Source organism: Tubulanus polymorphus, chromosome 9 (assembly GCF_964204645.1).
Source record: "Tubulanus polymorphus chromosome 9, tnTubPoly1.2, whole genome shotgun sequence".
In the NCBI taxonomy this organism is placed as follows: Eukaryota; Metazoa; Nemertea; class Palaeonemertea; order Tubulaniformes; family Tubulanidae; genus Tubulanus; species Tubulanus polymorphus.
The window spans coordinates 710,039-727,630 of record NC_134033.1 but is presented as its reverse complement, the minus strand read 5'-3'; the positions used below and the strand labels follow the sequence as shown (position 1 = coordinate 727,630).

Sequence of the window (17,592 nt, the reverse complement as noted above, 5' to 3'; positions counted from 1 at the left end):
GATTGCGATAAAAATTTGAATTTTAAATTTTTGTAGGAAGAAGAAAAAGAGCAACGTCTGGCGTTAGAACGAATCATGGAAGAGAATAATCGTAAAGTTGAAGAAGCTCAGAAAAAACTGGTAAGAATAAGAAATGTGGTTCTCATGTGAATCCCTGTGATTCCTTACGATCTGAATTAATCGGATTCTACTGAACGTATTTACAAGGTGTCTCCAGTAAATGGGATATGAAAGTGATGCAGACATCGCCTCGAAATTTGAAATGTTCTCCTTGAAAACTCGTTATAATTCCGGGAATGACTCGAAAACTGGTTATAATTCCGGGAATGATTCGAAAACTCGTTATAATTCCGGGAATGATTCGAAAACTGGTTATAATTCCGGAAATGACTTGAAAACTGGTTATAATTCCGGGAATGACTTGAAAACTGGTTATAATTCCGGGAATGACTTGAAAACTGGTTATAATTCCGGAAATGACTTGATGCGCGTGTTATAGAATATTGTTATATTTATTTTCAGGCTGAAGAACAGTTGAAACTGGTCGAGGAACAGAGACGTATGTGCGAAGAAAGACAACGTCTCGAAGAGGATAAACTAAAAAAAGACAAACGCGATCAGGAGTTAATATTAAACAAGAAGAACGCGAGACCTCGTCTGTCGTTTTCATTCGGTAAAACGTAACGTCTGCTCTATATTACTCCGTCGTCATAGCAGCAGCATTCGCGCGTCGTCATAGCGATTACCGATTGTTATAAACCTGATTATGTGTTCCGTATATTTGAGAAAGAGAGAGAAAAAATAGAAATTGCGTTTGTGTAAAAAAGAACGTGAGGAATGTGATTTGTGAGAGAGATTTATTATTTGTTACCGGAGGGAGTGGTGTTACTGGAGGGAGTGGTACCACGACACGTTAGAGAGACAAGGGAGTGGTACCTTGACACGCTAGAGAGACAACCGGTTTAATGAACAGTTCATCGTTCTATGATTGAAATAAGCCACATTTTGAAGCTGATTCTAAAAGTGTTTTTATTTCCCTCTCGAGGAATTTATGGATGAATCTGTAGAGGAATCTGTGTCTGTAGAGGAATCGATGGATGAATCTATTTCAGTTATTTGATTCTGTATTGATTTAAACGTTTTGAATGAACGTAAGGTGTGAAATGTTCAGTCACGACGGTATCTGTCATGTTAGTAAGTGGCCTTTAGTAGCTGTCAATAGCTGCTAATAGCTGTTGTGTCGGTAGCTGTGTTACCTATAGTTGAAAGTCACCAGTTTTTCAGCGCACCTTTCTCTGTTTAAGAGGAGCCTCAATCAGCAGGGATCTGTGTATCAGATACAATACGCTGTATCAATGATTACACCGATGTATCAGATACGATACGCTGTATCAATGATGACACCGATGAAATTCAGGGATCATTTTCTACTTGTGTCGTAACGTCTTTGATATATGATGACATTCCAACTGATTCTCTTATTAGCATTGATCGATTAATTAATTAATTAATTGATAATTGGTTTAATTAATAACCAGTTTAATTAGTTTGATATGATGTCTCTCATGTTGTGAAGTGTATAATTGGTAAATTGATTGTTGCGGAATCGGTTTTTTTCTTGTCTTCCGTGAACCCGGTTTAGAGACGGCCGTTTAGTGAAAATACGTCCTACGCTGAAACGAGGAGTAGAGCTTGGTCTTTACGACTCCTTCATTCCTTCAAAACGGAAATGTTTTTAAAGGTGCATCTTCAAAACTAATTTGAGCAAAATGCCTGAAACTCGCCCTTAAAACTCTTTCGATTTTGAGAAATAGTCATTTTAGAAATGTTGGTCTAGTTTGTACGGCATACGTAATCACTGGTCTCGGCCCCTTAGAATTTTTCAAGGTAAGTAAATAAATGTTTTGGTTCCATGGATAGAATACATGGCTTCTTCACTCGTACAGGTTTAAATTCACCCCTCACACCTGAGGCAGCGTCTCTCCTCAATTGTTCCGCTTTCTCTATCGTGTCGAATTGTTTATAGATCAGATCAGTCGAACTCTAGTTGCAAGTCGTCGCGTTATTGAATTAGACTCTAGGGTAGAACTCGCTGTAATTCGGGTGACTGACCAAATTAAGTAAAATCCCAATTATGAATAGTTATTTACATGGTTCTAGGTTAAATGGATCGAATATTTCATCTGTATTTGATGAAAATCCGAAATTACCGGTAAGCAAGTTCTACTGTAAGTTCGAGTCCGGATTTGTATTTCTAATTCTATTTACTAGGTGTAAGTCATCATTTGAATAAGTCGTGATAACTACGACTTAAGCTTGAGTTTTCACTTTTTTACTGTGTTAAAAGAGTATTTTGAAGATTAACTAGCTTCATGGCGGCCATATTGTATATAAAATATTGTGTAAATAACGGTTTAAAGCTTCAGTCAAATTAACCCAATCACGTCATTACGAGACGCCTCATTCGATTGACTTCTAACATGGCCTCCGTGCATTCCTCCTATGACATCACTAATTACACATTCTACCGCTATTATTTCAAACTGTTCGTTCCAATGAATCGAATAGTTGATGATGTCATAGTGAGTTCGTGAAGGCGGCCATCTTGTAAACGACTCGAGGATCCGGCGTGGAGTGTTTTTGGTTTAATGTCAGTGTAGTAGTATTAGATTGAATATGAATGTACTTTTCTTATCATGAAAAACTGTTTTGAAATCGCTAAATTCTAGGACGGTGGTTCCTCCCTTGAACCTCCCAGTTAGGAGGTCCTAGTACACCTAGAGGTAATCTCTAGCACGATAAAGGTCCTGTCAGTTTGGAGGTCCGCGCATAGAGGTATTTCTTGCACTCCCTTGAACCTCCCAGTAAGGAGGTCCTAGTACTCTAGAGGTAACTCTGTAAAGGTCCTCGGACTGCTGGATTAGCGCCGACTGTTGGTCATTATTCTAATGTGGTGTGTAATGATAAAGGCTTCTGTAAATTCGATCGATTGATTTTTACAATAATGAATTTGTCTCTCAGATTTAAAACTGTGTGTCATCATTAACAATCAGTTTCACAAAATGTCATTAATTAAATAAATAAAAATGTCACCTTTGATTCATTTATAGATTTACAGTGTTCAATATTCGTTTTTATTCTGGTTGAATGAAACTCCCTTCAAACCAGCAGCAGCCTGGAAAACCTGGACCCCTTCAAACCAGCAGCAGCCTGGAAAACCTGGACCCCTTCAAACCAGCAGCAGCCTGGAAAACCTGGACCCCCACCTGCACCCCTTCAGACAATCTGCAGCCTGGAAAACCTGGACCCCTTCAACCAGCAGCAGCCTGGAAAACCTTGACCCCTTCAACCAGCAGCAGCCTGGAAAACCTGGACCCCTTCAGACAATCTGTGGCATGGACTCTGTACCCCTCAGACAATCTACAGCCTGTAACCTGCACCCCTTCAGACAATCTACAGCCTGTAACCTGCACCCCTTCAGACAATCTACCGCCTGTAATCCGCAACCCTTCAGACAATCTGCAGCCATCTGAACTCCTCAGACAATCTGCGGCATGGACTCTGCACCCCTTCAGATAATCTGGAAGCTACTATTCACCTCCAAACTTCAAAATATGAGCCCCTGTGGGTCCTAGGATTCTGAACCAAAAAATAAAGTAAAGAGGATTAGTCCTCAGTAGCTCAGAACGTTGCCCTTTTATCAGTAGCCTGGGAACGCCAACTCATTGTCAGTGTATGCGCTGAACCGACTCTCAGGGTACAGAATCAGTAGGTTTGCAGTGAACACTATGAGCTAACTACTGTGACAGCAGTGGAAAATAAGCAGTGATTCCAGAGCAATTCAAAAACAGAAATCATCAAACTTTTCTTTTGTTCAGAGTCAAATATTTATTATCAATCAATGAATATTGAAACATTCTGTTTATAATCTGGGTCCGGCAAATCATCGAAACAGCCCCTTTCAGTAGGCCTACATCCCTCAGCCTACAGTAGGCCTACACCCCTCAGCCTACAGTAGGCCTACACCCCTCAGCCTACAGTAGGCATACACCCCTCTTCTAACAGTAGGCCTATACCTCTCAGCCTACAGTAGGCATACACCCCTCTTCTAACAGTAGGTTTACACCCCTCAGCTTACAGTAGGCCTATACCTCTCAGCCTACAGTAGGCCAATACCCTGCCTTGTCAATACACCCCCTTAAAGTAGGCCTACACCCCCCTCTCCCTACTGCCTTGTCAATACACCTCATACCCCTCCCCTGCAGCCCCTTTCATCAAATTTTATGCTACAGTTTCACAGAATTCAGGGACTCAAAAATATTCAGTATAATTTGACTCTTGTTACTGCAATGAATGAAGCCGCAATGTGTTTATATCTGAAGCTGTAAACGGAGGAATTCTAGATCCAAGATTCCTCCTCAAATCCTGACTCATACGTTCCTCCTTATTGATAATCACAATTCTTAAATCCAGTTGAGGAGTCACTCATCACGAGTTTCAAACAGAACTCTCTTGAGATACGAGGATAAGGAGTTTTATATGAGAACTCGTGAGGATGAGTTTATATCAGAACTCACGAGGAACTCAGTTAAATATATTCCACACAGTTATCTATTTACATCATAACAAAATCTCTCGAGTTTCGAGGAGAAATTTCAATAGTTTTAGCACTTTAGTATTGATCACACACGCGACACTGTCCGTCGTCCGTCTGTCCGAGTAGAGCTGCAGCGCCACCTAGCGCATCGAAGTGACACTACGCGACGTAATGATACTGATTCGGATTGTCTTTGTCTCGTTCCATGTAATCTCGATCAATTAAACTCTCGATACGTTTTTTAAGATCTGACGGCTGAAATTAGACAGGATCACATTTTATTCAGATTCAACAGAAATACAGAAATGGAGGGAGGATGGAGAGAGGGGGGAAGAGAGCGCCAGAGGGGGAGAGAGGGAGAAAAGGAGAGAAAGAGAATCAGGAGAAATGTACTTAAGAGATAGAGTGAGGGACGAGAGGAGGGAGAGAAAAGGAAGAGAGAGGGGCAGAGATAGAGAGGGAGAGAAAGAGAGGAGGGAGAGGGGGTGAGTGAGGGGAGAGAGGAAGAAAAGGATAGGTAGAAAAGAAATAGGAGATATGTACTGAAGAGATAGAGAAAGGGACAAGAGAGAGAGAGGGGGAGAGTGAGGGGAGCAGCAGAGTGAGGGGAGAATAGGAGCGGAGGGGAGATGGGGGCCGGAGTGAGTACTTACTTTCACAGGGAATTTCAGTTGATTATAAAGTTCAGTAATCAATAAATTATGACTCAATGTTTTACGTGTTTTCATGATTCTGACGATAGCTGCGTCGACCTGGTATTGACGATCCTGAAACACTCTCTCAGTTGTATTCACATTCTCCTCTTGCTGTTCAATATCGAAAAAATAAATAAACAAACAAACATCAGTTCATTTTACACCAGCAACAAAACCAAACATAGACCTGGCCCCAGTTTCAATGTTACTGGACCTAGTTCTTTAGCTCTGGCCCCAGTTTTACAGTTCTGGGCCTAGTTCTATACATCTGGATCCAGTTCTACAGTTGTGGACTGAGTTCAATAGTTCTGAACCCTCGTATAATTTGAATAATAAGAATTAAAACATCGAAAATGAAATTATTTTGACGGATAAGAGTTAAATGTAAACTGAGAACTCTGAGTGATTCTGAAAACTATGAGTGGATCTGAGAACTCTGAGGAGTGGAACTGTGAACTCTGAGGAGTGGAACTGTGAACTCTTGAGCGGAATTGAGAACTCTGAGGAGTGGAACTGTGAACTCTGAGTGGAACTGTGAACTCTGAGGAGTGGAACTGTGAACTCTGAGGAGTGGAACTGTGAACTCTGAGGAGTGGAGCTGTGAACTCTGAGGAGTGGAACTGTGAACTCTGAGGAGTGGAACTGTGAACTCTGAGGAGTGGAACTGTGAACTCTGAGGAGTGGAGCTGTGAACTCTGAGGAGTGGAACTGTGAACTCTGAGGAGTGGAACTGTGAACTCTAAGGAGTGGAACTGTGAACTCTGAGGAGTGGAACTGTGAACTCTGAGGAGTGGAACTGTGAACTCTGAGGAGTGGAACTGTCTCTTACCGTTTCTTTCATCTGGACCTGATTAATACGTATTCTGTATAGTTTATGTTTGAACGTCGCGTTGTAAAAGAATCGATCGGTGCTTTCTACTTCTTTACTCTTCGGTTCTTTAGAGATCACACGAGCTTTACCGCAGGCTAGAGACTGTAACGTGCGTTTCAATTCACTCTCCTCTATAATCATATATACATTCATACAATCACACACATCTAACAGTTTCACAGTTGTGAGTTAGAGTTAATTCTGAACTCATGATCCAGTTCCACAGTTGTGAGTAAGAGACAACTCTTGAGTTAAAATCAGTTCATTTTCAATGAGTTAACTCGGAGTTAAATCTTAACTCACAACTGTCGAACTGGATCCTGAATTATTAATAGAAAGTGGATAATGAGCCCGGGTTCATATCCTTGATACTTCAGTTTTAGGTAAGATATCCGGCAGTGGATCTTCTGGACCCAGTCTCACATTTCTGTGATCCAGTTTGATATTTGTGTGGGTAGCCTAACTGTGGAGCTGCATAGGGTCATATGACTGTGGAACTGGTGATGCTTCCACCCCCCATGTTTGAATAAACTCACCGTTAGTACCCTACCCCCTGTATAGGTAAATAAACTCACCGATAGCTTCCCTACCCCCTGTATAGGTAAATAAACACTCTGATAGCTACCCTACCCCTGTATAGGTAAATAAACTCACCGATAGCTACCCTACCCCCTGTATAGGTAAATAAACTCACCGATAGCCGTCGCGTTTTTGATTTCCTCGAACGAATAAGAATCTGCGTCATTGAATAAAATCAAACACAAAGATTGAAATAAAGAAACTTGAAGCTCTTTACGTTCTTTCTGAAAGTGAGCGCGTAAAACGCAATGTCCGAGCGTCGATTGCCATTGTAGTTTACGACCGCTGTGTTTACTCAGGTAAAAATGTTTAAATATTCCTTGAAATCGAACCATCTCGGGAGGCAGATGAACCTCGGCCGGGACGTACGTCGGCCAGTAACCCATTGTTAATATATTCACAGTCAGTTCGATATTTCCGGGAGCTTCTTGATTCGTCATGTACTGAAATAGAAGACTTTACGAGTTTAGAATAACTGATCAACACCGCAGAGACCTAGAACCCTCCCCCAGGCGCCTGTACCCCTCCCCCAGGCGCCTGTACCCCTCCCCCAGGCGCCTGTACCCCTCCCCCAGGCGCCTGTACCCCTCCCCCAGGCGCCTGTACCCCTCCCCCAGGCGCCTGTACCCCTCCCCCAGGCGCCTGTACCCCTCCCCCAGGCGCCTGTACCCCTCCCCCAGGCGCCTGTACCCCTCCCCCAGGCGCCTGTACCCCTCCCCCAGGCGCCTGTACCCCTCCCCCAGGCGCCTGTACCCCTCCCCCAGGCGCCTGTACCCCTCCCCCAGGCGCCTGTACCCCTCCCCCAGGCGCCTGTACCCCTCCCCCAGGCGCCTGTACCCCTCCCCCAGGCGCTTGTACCCCTCCCCCAGGCGCCTGTACCCCTCCCCCAGGCGCCTGTACCCCTCCCCCAGGCGCCTGTACCCCTCCCCCAGGCGCTTGTACCCCTCCCCCAGGCGCCTGTACCCCTCCCCCAGGCGCCTGTACCCCTCCCCCAGGCGCCTGTACCCCTCCCCCAGGCGCCTGTACCCCTCCCCCAGGCGCCTGTACCCCTCCCCCAGGCGCCTGTACCCCTCCCCCAGGCGCCTGTACCCCTCCCCCAGGCGCCTGTACCCCTCCCCCAGGCACCTGTACCCTTTCCTCTTTCAGTTTTCTTTCAATTCCCTCAACCCGCTAAGCACCACGCAGGGCATTATAAGCAGTTTTCTTTCTCCCAATGGGGGAGAGACCAGAGAATAACCTTCGTCCGAGAAACTCTATCACCACCTGGGTTTGAACCCATAAACCCTGGATTGACGAGACCGGTGACCGGCGGCTTAAACCACTAGACCAATGCACCTCTCTGTACTACCCCTTTCTTGGGCCCCCTGTTCTACAAGATGGTCTGGCTTACGGGAAAAATATCATGGTTATAAAACAATTTGATTGTCTCTATGTCAACTATTCACTGGTTGACTCAACCAACTATTGAGCAACTGCCCCCGGCCCTGTGAACTGCCCCCTCCCCCCAGCCCTGTGAACTGCCCCCCTCCCCCGGCCCTGTGAACTGCCCCCTCCCCGGCTATGTGTAATGTTACCTGTTTGAAAGCGAACATGATATCTTTCGAGAGTTCCATATCTTTAAACATTCCCTCCAGTTTACTGGTGAAATGACCTCCACATTCCTGTTTCAGTTTGGATAACATTGATTTCTCAGCATCGACAGACGCACTTTTACCGACGAGCAGACGCTTCGCTAGATCCTTCTTATAAAACGCTTCAAATACATCTTTACCTGAAAATACGCGGAGCAACAATATACAAATATATCAGCTACTAGAGGGCGCTAGGCTGTTTGCCGTCTGCTGCATGTCTTCAGTAATGAACACCAGGTGGAGCTGGTTAAACGTACCGTGGATAAATCTGAATAGAACCATTATTTTGTCGAGTAATTTTTCCAGTTCTTCTTCCGTTGCTTCTTTATTTCCAGCTCTCAGTTTTGTATCGACATATTTTGCTAAAATACGGCAGAACAATGAAATTTAGAAAATGCCTTCTCCATGGCTGGGCGACTATTCACTGATTTCCAGGCGAGTGGCTACCGTGCATTAACTACAGTAGAGCCCTATCTACCCTCTCCCTTTCTGCTTACTAACCTCCCTCTGTTCACCCCTCACGTTGCCTCTCCTCTGACCACCACTTCCCCAGCCTCCCTCTGCTTCCCTCCCTCTCAAGTCATCTCTGCCTCTCCTCACCTCCCCCTCCCTCTCTTAGTCTCCTCTCCCTCTCTTAGTCTACTCTGCCTCTCTCTCAACTTCCCACCTCCCTCTCTAGTCTCCTCTGCCTCTCTCTCAACTTCCCACCTCCCTCTCTAGTCTACTCTGTCTCTCTCACCTCACCTCACCTCCAGTCTCCTCTCTCTCCTCACCTCACCTCCAATCTCCTCTCCTCCCCCACCTCCCTCGCAAGTCTTCACTCCCTCTCTCATTCTCACCCACGCTCACTCTCTGCTCCCACTTACCGATAAGTTCAGCTGGTTTATTTTGCCGTTGATTAATAAATGATTCAAACGATTCTTTCATTGAATTGATGAATTTTTCATTCTGCATGAAACACACGGTGACGATATTATCAACTTTATCTTTAAAATCTGAAACAAATCGAAATCAAAAACCTTTTCACTTTCATACCAACGACTAGTAGACAATTCAGAAGTTAAATTTTAAACCAGGGGCCAGTTGCATAGTCACGACTTAAGTCCAATACTGGTCTAACATCTCAAGATTGGTCTTAAGTTGTTAGATTGGCTATAGAACTAAGTCGGTCTAAGACTGGTCTTAAGTCAAAGCCATAACTATGCAACTGGCCCCAGGCGCTGGCTGCAGTCAATTATTACACGGTTCCGTCCTATTAACAAATTCCCTGATTTATTTTCTAGGTAATTCTGCTTCCCTGAGTTTGCCAGGTCAGTGGTCAAACTGTTTTAAGTCATAAGTTGTCTTAATCTTCTTCAAACTGATCTTTAGTTGATACTTTGGCTACAGGACCGAGATGCGTGTCTTAACACTGGTCTTAAATCTAAGCCAGGTGATTACAATATTTACCTAAAAGATGTTGAACCATGTCGCGATCTTTATCGGGATTATTCTCTGGATTGACGACAATCATTCGACCAGATTTCTTAAAAAAAAAAAAATAAAATTCAAATAATTATCAGTCTCGGGTTCGAGTTTCAAAACCGGGACGAAAATCTCTCTATATAATTCCTTACTTTAATGAAAGCCGCAAACGTCGTACACAATTCCTTCAAACCGTCTCGAACTCTCGAGAATAACTGATAGAGCAGACGCAGGTCGTGAATTCTATTCTCATCCAATAACTGATCCAATCCTACAACAGATTACACCATGTTACAGGCACATGTTACAGGTTACACAGGTACATGTTACAGGCTACAGGTACATGTTACATAACGTGTTAAAACTACGCATTGAATTGCGAGTGACGAATAGAATATGAGTCCCACAATCACAGGATCGAAAAAGTTTAAAAAAAAAATTGAAACTATTAAAATTTATCAAAAACCAGAATTTCGATTTTATACTAAAAACCATTTTCAAGAGTGGTTACAGGTACAGGTACATGTTACAGGTACATGTTACAGACACATGTTACATGTGTAATATATAATACCTTTCTGTAATATGGCAACGAGATGTTTTTCGAGTAGATTTTTTTCAACACAATTTATCAACGGTTTCCTGAATTTAGAGAAATAAACACGGTTAAAATCAGGGAAGGTTTTTAGTGCTGCAAATATGAACTACTGATTATTTTACTTTGTAGTTTGATCGAGATAATGTAAAAGTCGTTCCGATTCCTCGTTTAATCTTTTGTCGACATGAGCCAAAAACGCCGGAACCTGAAAGGCAGAAACCGAGAGGTTAATGTGAAACTATTACCCTTGGCAGGAATGGGCGTGAAGAGGTGGGGGGAGGGGGAGGGAGGGGGAGGGAGGGGGGTACTGTGAATACTTACATCTCTATCCTGCATCAAACTCTGTCCCTCCACAGAGTATAGACTATCGGTTGCGTCTAGAAACTTTGACTCAAACGCTTCTTGATAGATCTACAAAATTACAATATACACATCAACAGTGTTTCAATTCAAAATACAAACCAGGCACAGTTGCCAAGTTGCATGGTCCGAAATTCACTGGTTAGACCAACTGTTTTAAAGTTGTTTCATTGACTATAGAACTAAAATGAGCTGAGACTGGTCTTAAGTTGTTAGATTGGTTATAGAACTAAAATGAGTTTAGACTGGTCTTAAGTTGTTAGATTGGTTATAGAACTAAAATGAGTTTAGACTGGTCTTAAGTTGTTAGATTGGTTATAGAACCAAAATGAGCTTAGACTGGTCTTAAGTTGTTAGATTGGTTATAGAACCAAAATGAGTTTAGACTGGTCTTAAGTTGTTAGATTGGTTATAGAACCAAAATGAGCTTAGACTGGTCTTAAGTTGTTAGATTGGTTATAGAACCAAAAGAGCTTAGACTTGTCTTTGAGGGTGTTTACCTGTAAATCAGAAAGCATACGTAGCTGACTTTTTAATAATTGTCGATCTACTTTATCTCCATTTCTTTCCCGTTCGATTAGAACCAATAAACCATCGACGGTTCGCGTCTGCACTAAATGATTACTGATTATATATAATCGAAACAGTTCCAGACCCATATCCCTGCAAATATATACAACTCATAGATTACAAACAGTTCCAGACCCGTGCAACATAGAGATTAAGTTCTGTAGCCAGTTTTTTGGATTGGAGCTGGACTAACACTTCCGTGTTAAGTTTTCAAATTTTCAACGAGATACTCGTGAAAGCTATCCTTCTTCTGCGCGAGATAAAAATCTACTGCAGTAAAATCTAGATAATTCTTCTTACCATATCGAGGCAATAGCTGAATTCTGAAGCACGTAGGTCCGATCCAAAAACAGGAATATACTACGAATCATTATCTGAAAAATACATAAATAATAGATAAAGATTCGTAATATCAATGGTAGAGATGGTTCTCCATTTAGGTCTGATGGACTGCTCCATGTTGGAGGACTCTAAATCCTACTTCAGTAACATACGTAGAGTAGCCTGGTGTAAACCAGGTTTAGAATAGATAACGAGATGTGAGTAGTACTATATAGGTCTAAATAGTTTATTTGACTCATGAGCTTTTGCTACTAATTCATAGAAGCTTCATCAGCTGGGGGCCACTTCCATAGTCAAGACTTAAGACGAAAAGTGGTCTTAAATCTTGAGACTGGTCTTAAGTTGTTAGATTGGCTATAGAACTAAGTTTGTCTTAGACCGATCTTAAGTCTGAGCCTTGTCTATGGAACCGGCCCCTGATGAATAAATGAATGACTCATTCAAATATTCATCATCTCATATTCAAAACATAGCGTGCATTGAATATTCTATAGTATAACAAAGTGAACTGTAAGGTGACATTAGGCGGGGGGTAGGGTTGATTACGTACCATCTGTTGGCAATGAGCCTGCCAACACGCGTCGATCATTTTCAAATATTGCTCGTGATCGGTCATCACTTCGATGAATCGATCCAGATTCGATCGTACGTAACTTTCACAAACCTGTTTCAACTGGTCGTACAACGTCGCTGACATTTTATGAGAACACATGTTCTCAACGGCCTGAAATACAACCATCGACTATCTCATTATCTCAATATCTCAGTATATCACCATCCCAGTATCTCATTATCTCAGCATATCACTATCTCATTATCTCAATATGTCACCATCCCAGTATCTCATTATCTCAGCATATCACCATCCCAGTATCTCATTATCTCAGCATATCATTATCCCAGTATCTCATTATCTAAGCATATCATTATCTCGTTATCTCAGCATATCACTATCCCATTATCTCAATACCTCAGTATATCACTATCTCAGTATATCAATCTCAGCATATAACTATCTCAGTATACAATTATCTCGAACAAGAATATCGATATCTCAGTATCTAATTACTTCAGTATTTCAATATCTAAGTATCTCAATATTCAGTATATCACTATCAATATCTCACTTCCCTCAAATATGCAAATTTTAAGAGAATTCTAAGAGTAAAATAAATATGAGGCACTCATGACTGCTCCTGTTGCACCAGGTAACCCCTGATTGCTCCAAGGTATGACCAGGTAACCCCTGATTGCTCCAAGGTATGACCAGGTAACCCCTGATTGCTCCAAGGTATGACCAGGTAACCCCTGATTGCTCCAAGGTATGACCAGGTAACCCCTGATTGCTCCAAGGTATGACCAGGTAACCCCTGATTGCTCCAAGGTATGACCAGGTAACCCCTGATTGCTCCAAGGTATGACCAGGTACCCCTGATTGCTCCAAGGTAGGACCAGGTACCCCTGATTGCTCCAAGGTATGACCAGGTACCCCTGATTGCTCCAAGGTATGACCAGGTACCCCCTGATTGCTCCAAGGTATGACCAGGTAACCCCTGATTGCTCCAAGGTACTACCAGGTAACCCCTGGTTGCTCCTACGTCCAATATCCTGCAATCTTAGCGCCGCATGATGATAGTCAGCTGATTTTAATAGTACCTGATATAATTCTTCGAGGCTGTATTTGATTGCATGACTCGTATGAATAGCTTCAACTGCTTCCTTCAGTTTGTGCCAGGCTTCTACGTGATAATTCTCCGGCAATTTCGGCTTCTCTGAAAAACACAATTCAACATCTCAATAATTCATACACACTCAACCAGAGACTTGTTTGATATAAGCTGATCATTTCTAGATTTTAAATCCCGATTGTTACTGGATTCTTGAACGAGTTTTGCAAGGATCCAGTTCCACAGTTCCACAATCTGATCCTCAAGTGTGGAACTGGATACCATAACCGTGGAATTGGATCCAGTAACTGTGGAATAGTATTCAGTAACTGTGGAACTGTATCCAATAGCTGTGGAACTAGATCCAGTAACTGTGGAACTGGAATCCAATAACTGTGGAACTAGATCCAGTAACAGTGGAACTGAGTCCAGTAACTGTGGAACTGGATCCAGTAACTGTGGAACTGGATCCAGCAACTGTGGAACTGGATCCAGCAACTGTGGAACTAGATCCAGTAACTGTGGAACTGGATCCAGTAACTGTGGAACTGGATCCAGTAACTGTGGAACTAGATCCAGTAACTGTGGAACTGGATTCAGTAACTGTGGAACTGGATCCAGTAACTGTGGAACTAGATCCAGTAACAGTGGAACTGGAATCGGATAATTTCTAACCTTTAAAGTTTTTGATCACTAGTTTTTTAGCAGCAGTTGGTTTATTGTTAGCGAGTGGTGAAACGTTGCGGTTTAAACCGTTGCTTGAACTCGTTAACGCCGAGAAATTCGCTCTCTTCTTATCATTCATCTTGTGACTGGTTCCCTGTGGCTGTGTGACTGGTTCCCTGCAGCGCTGCGTACCACCACAATAACAGATTTCAACTGACAGAAAGTTTAAATGAAGAATTCTTTCCTTTTTTTCCTAGGAATTTAGGCAATTTCAGGATGAATTGGAATCTTCTACTTCTGAAAAAACATTAAATACAAAATAGGAATGAATATCAGGTCTTAACAATGATGTGGGGGGAAGGGGGGGGGGGTTAGTTTATAGGACCCCACACCTCACACATGTGTGGGGTAAATTGGGCTTTTATTGTTGGGTTTCCCCAACAAAATGAAATACTTACAAAAACCCACAGAATCGTGAAATTAAATTATGAAATGTGAATGTTAAAATCAAACGCCCATAAACAGCTTTTTGACCCCCTTTTAATAGTTCTAGGTCTAGATTTCAATCTTCAATCAATTTTTCTTTCCGACGTTTGACACCACCAATCGACGACAATCAATCCGAATCAGATCAGAGAAAATTGGAAAATTTACTTCACAATTCATTTGACGCATCGAGCTCGACTCCTTGGGTCACATTGTCAGTTCAACAATACACGAAGCATCATGAAGGGCCAAACTCATCAAACCCGGGAGCTATCTCAAACAATCGCAATAGATTTCTTCACTTCAGCCAGGGTTTTTAGGTTTAGGGGGTCAGAACTTGCTGCAATGCACTATAGTACTGGTCGGGCTCGAACCCGGCGTACTGTTCAACTAGACTTCCTTAATACCATTATATCAATTTATTTCATCGAATAAGATCGATTTGATTAATTTCTAATTAGTGAAAAGATCCGTAATTATACTAATTTTATAAATAAAGGATAATTGAATTGCTATTGGCTCTGAAGCCTATCACGCCAGTTCAATGACTCAACAGACCACGAGAAATAGTAAAACTATGTTTACTACTTTGTGGTACGACGACTTGCCTGAAAAAACCTAAAAAAACAAACACATTCAAAACCACTATCTTTAGAATAGATTCCATCGAAGAGGTTGATCCTGTCTATTCAAAGAGTAAACTATGATTATAGGTTCAGACATATAAGAGGAAAAATTTATTTTTTTATTACAAAGGGTAGCAAACTTTTCACCTTAAAGATTTTTATTTTATGTCTACACAGGGCATAACCATCTTGACTGGGTATCTAAGGCCACAAACCCTGCAACGCCATAATCTGCATATACTTGAGATAACGCTATATCCTGGATATGGATTCAGGACAGCGCTAACCCTATGTATCGGATTAGCAATTCGGACAGTATGTATAAGTTCATCTAAAATCGCGGATCTGGATTAAGGGTGATCGGGTTTGGCTATATTGCGGATAAGGATCGACGGAGATCACTTGCCGCCGCGCCGCTTTAAATGATGATATGTTTTATGTTTGGGGATAAATATGTCAACGACGAAATTTGGTTAAGTGCACAGCAGTCAAAAATTGTATTTTGTTGAGATTCTACAATTGTTACTAAAGTTACTACTCAATATCTTTCCTCTCGCGGGCCCGGCCGGTTACCTCTCATATAAATGTGAATCTTAACCTATTGATTTTTGTCCACCACTTTTTCCTTACATATATTCAAAAATAAAAATGTTCTTGATAATTGTAAACATTTTATGTTGCACGTTCCTTTCGAAAATCGGAACCGTCATTCCTGAGGCTCAGAACACACTTGCAAAACTCAGGAGATTCGATTTTTTTGCTTTATTCCACAATCCCGAGCGGAGGGCATGAAGGAAAAATCACCGAAATTATCGAAAAATTTCCACAAAAAAATAATATTGGAATATTTTCTGTGGTATTGAAAACTGAGAGGCTGAATAAACTACGTAGATAGGAAATTGTGTATATCACCTCGCGATCACTCCGTATAGATTCCGTATCGATTCCATCAAGATTCCGTATCGATTCCATCTAGATTCCGTATCGATTCAATCTAGATTCCATCCAGCGTGGTTTACAAATAGGGCTATGAAAAAATTTTACAAATTTACAAAATTTACAATTTATCGGGTCGCGAGTACCGTTTCTTGGTGAGATAACACCAATCCATTGCAACACCTCCACGGCTTGGTCGGAGTGGATATTGTCGGGCGCACTCGCATCTGGTATAATTCCGAAGAATTACAATCAAACTTCAACTTACAGGTAAGTCTCGTTTAATTTCTCAATTTTGGATTTGTAAGTTGACAATTTCAGCCTATTTTTGACGATAGTTTTTAGAAGGCGATAGCACTCCCGGCGATGGCACTCCCGGCGCGCGGTCATAATCAACTCCATGGTCGAAACTGGAATGTAGTTCATTCTTCATGGAGTCTTTCGTTTTTAAAGTATAGATGATTCATAATATAAAACAATTGAATTATTAGGACATCATAAGTAGTTAGGTAGAGTAAATATCTATATTCATGGAAGACTTTTGGATACGGTAGTTGCGTTTCCCGCATTCCTAAACCGATTGCATTTCAATTTGGCCATTTTTATTTTCGTGTCTGGGTTAAATTTTCGAAACTTTTGTTCAACTTGGTCAGGAGAGACGTTTACCACTGGACTCTGTGCCTGGTAACGCATTGGAATATGTTTGGGTGGTAGACAACTTTCAAATCTTATCCGCGTTGAATTACGAGAAATTCCCGTCCGATTCCAGTAGGACACTGGTTTCACTAATGTCTCTGCCAAATAGATAAATAACAGGTTAGCCTGGCTGTATTGCGCAATATAGAATTCAGTTGTACATGTATCATCATCAGGGTGACCGAAACCGGTTCTGTCCAGTTCAGGTCATCATTAGCTATGCGCGCCACTTGACCAATCAGAATTACTTATTGCATCCCGCATCAATTATGCGACCAATCGCCGGCCGCGATGACCAGCCGCGCTCGAGCCGAGTGCAAAGCGAGCAAGAAACCCGCTCCATTAGAATCCGTCACCACCGCGCTTAAAACCACATCATAAAACACGAAATTAAACGATAAAAAAACAATTCAGAAACGATATAACTGATACGGATAAGATGAACGCGATTGTTAGGTGAGTTTGTCGAGGTTTTCGCATCGCAAATTTCTAGATATTTACGTGAAAAAGTGAGTTGATTTTCACACGTGTAAAACCCGCTATGTAAACGGCATATAAATTTCTACTCGTTACTTATAGACTATTCAGATACAAGGGTAGATGCTGGATTAATTTTTAGGGGGGGGGGGGGCAACATACGTGGGGTACCTTTCCGATTACTAGGGGCACCCCCCGTAAAGCGAGTGCAGTGAGGCGCGAAGTTGTGAGGAGTTTTTGCCCGGGAAATGAATTTATCGGTACTTCGACTAAGTGGTTGTTTGAATTTCTTCGTTATTTTATTTTTCAGGCTTCACGGAATTCGGAATGG

The 17,592-nt window shown here is 42.1% G+C and overlaps 2 protein-coding genes across 2 annotated transcripts in view; one reads left to right on the top strand and one right to left on the bottom strand.

Moving 5' to 3' along the window:
• LOC141911343 (arginine and glutamate-rich protein 1-like) overlaps positions 1-3,088 on the top strand; it is a 7,454-nt gene extending 4,366 nt beyond the window's left edge. The window contains exons 4-5 of the mRNA XM_074802344.1: positions 37-120; positions 523-3,088. Of these exons, the coding sequence (XP_074658445.1) occupies positions 37-120; positions 523-684 (246 nt within the window). The 3' untranslated portion in view covers positions 685-3,088. The remainder of the gene's footprint in view (positions 1-36; positions 121-522) is intronic.
• A 789-nt stretch (positions 3,089-3,877) lies between these two features.
• LOC141911338 (cullin-4B-like) lies at positions 3,878-14,847 on the bottom strand. The gene is made up of 18 exons (XM_074802336.1): positions 14,695-14,847; positions 14,050-14,337; positions 13,364-13,479; positions 12,258-12,431; positions 11,666-11,739; positions 11,296-11,458; positions 10,757-10,846; positions 10,558-10,640; positions 10,412-10,479; positions 9,990-10,108; positions 9,823-9,898; positions 9,240-9,368; positions 8,631-8,735; positions 8,317-8,513; positions 6,858-7,185; positions 6,122-6,294; positions 5,251-5,403; positions 3,878-4,852 (listed from the first exon to the last, which is right to left on the bottom strand). Exons 2-18 carry the CDS (start codon positions 14,177-14,179, stop codon positions 4,757-4,759), a joined length of 2,274 nt encoding a protein of 757 aa, XP_074658437.1. The 5' UTR covers positions 14,180-14,337; positions 14,695-14,847; the 3' UTR covers positions 3,878-4,756.
• Positions 14,848-17,592: the final 2,745 nt, after the last annotated feature.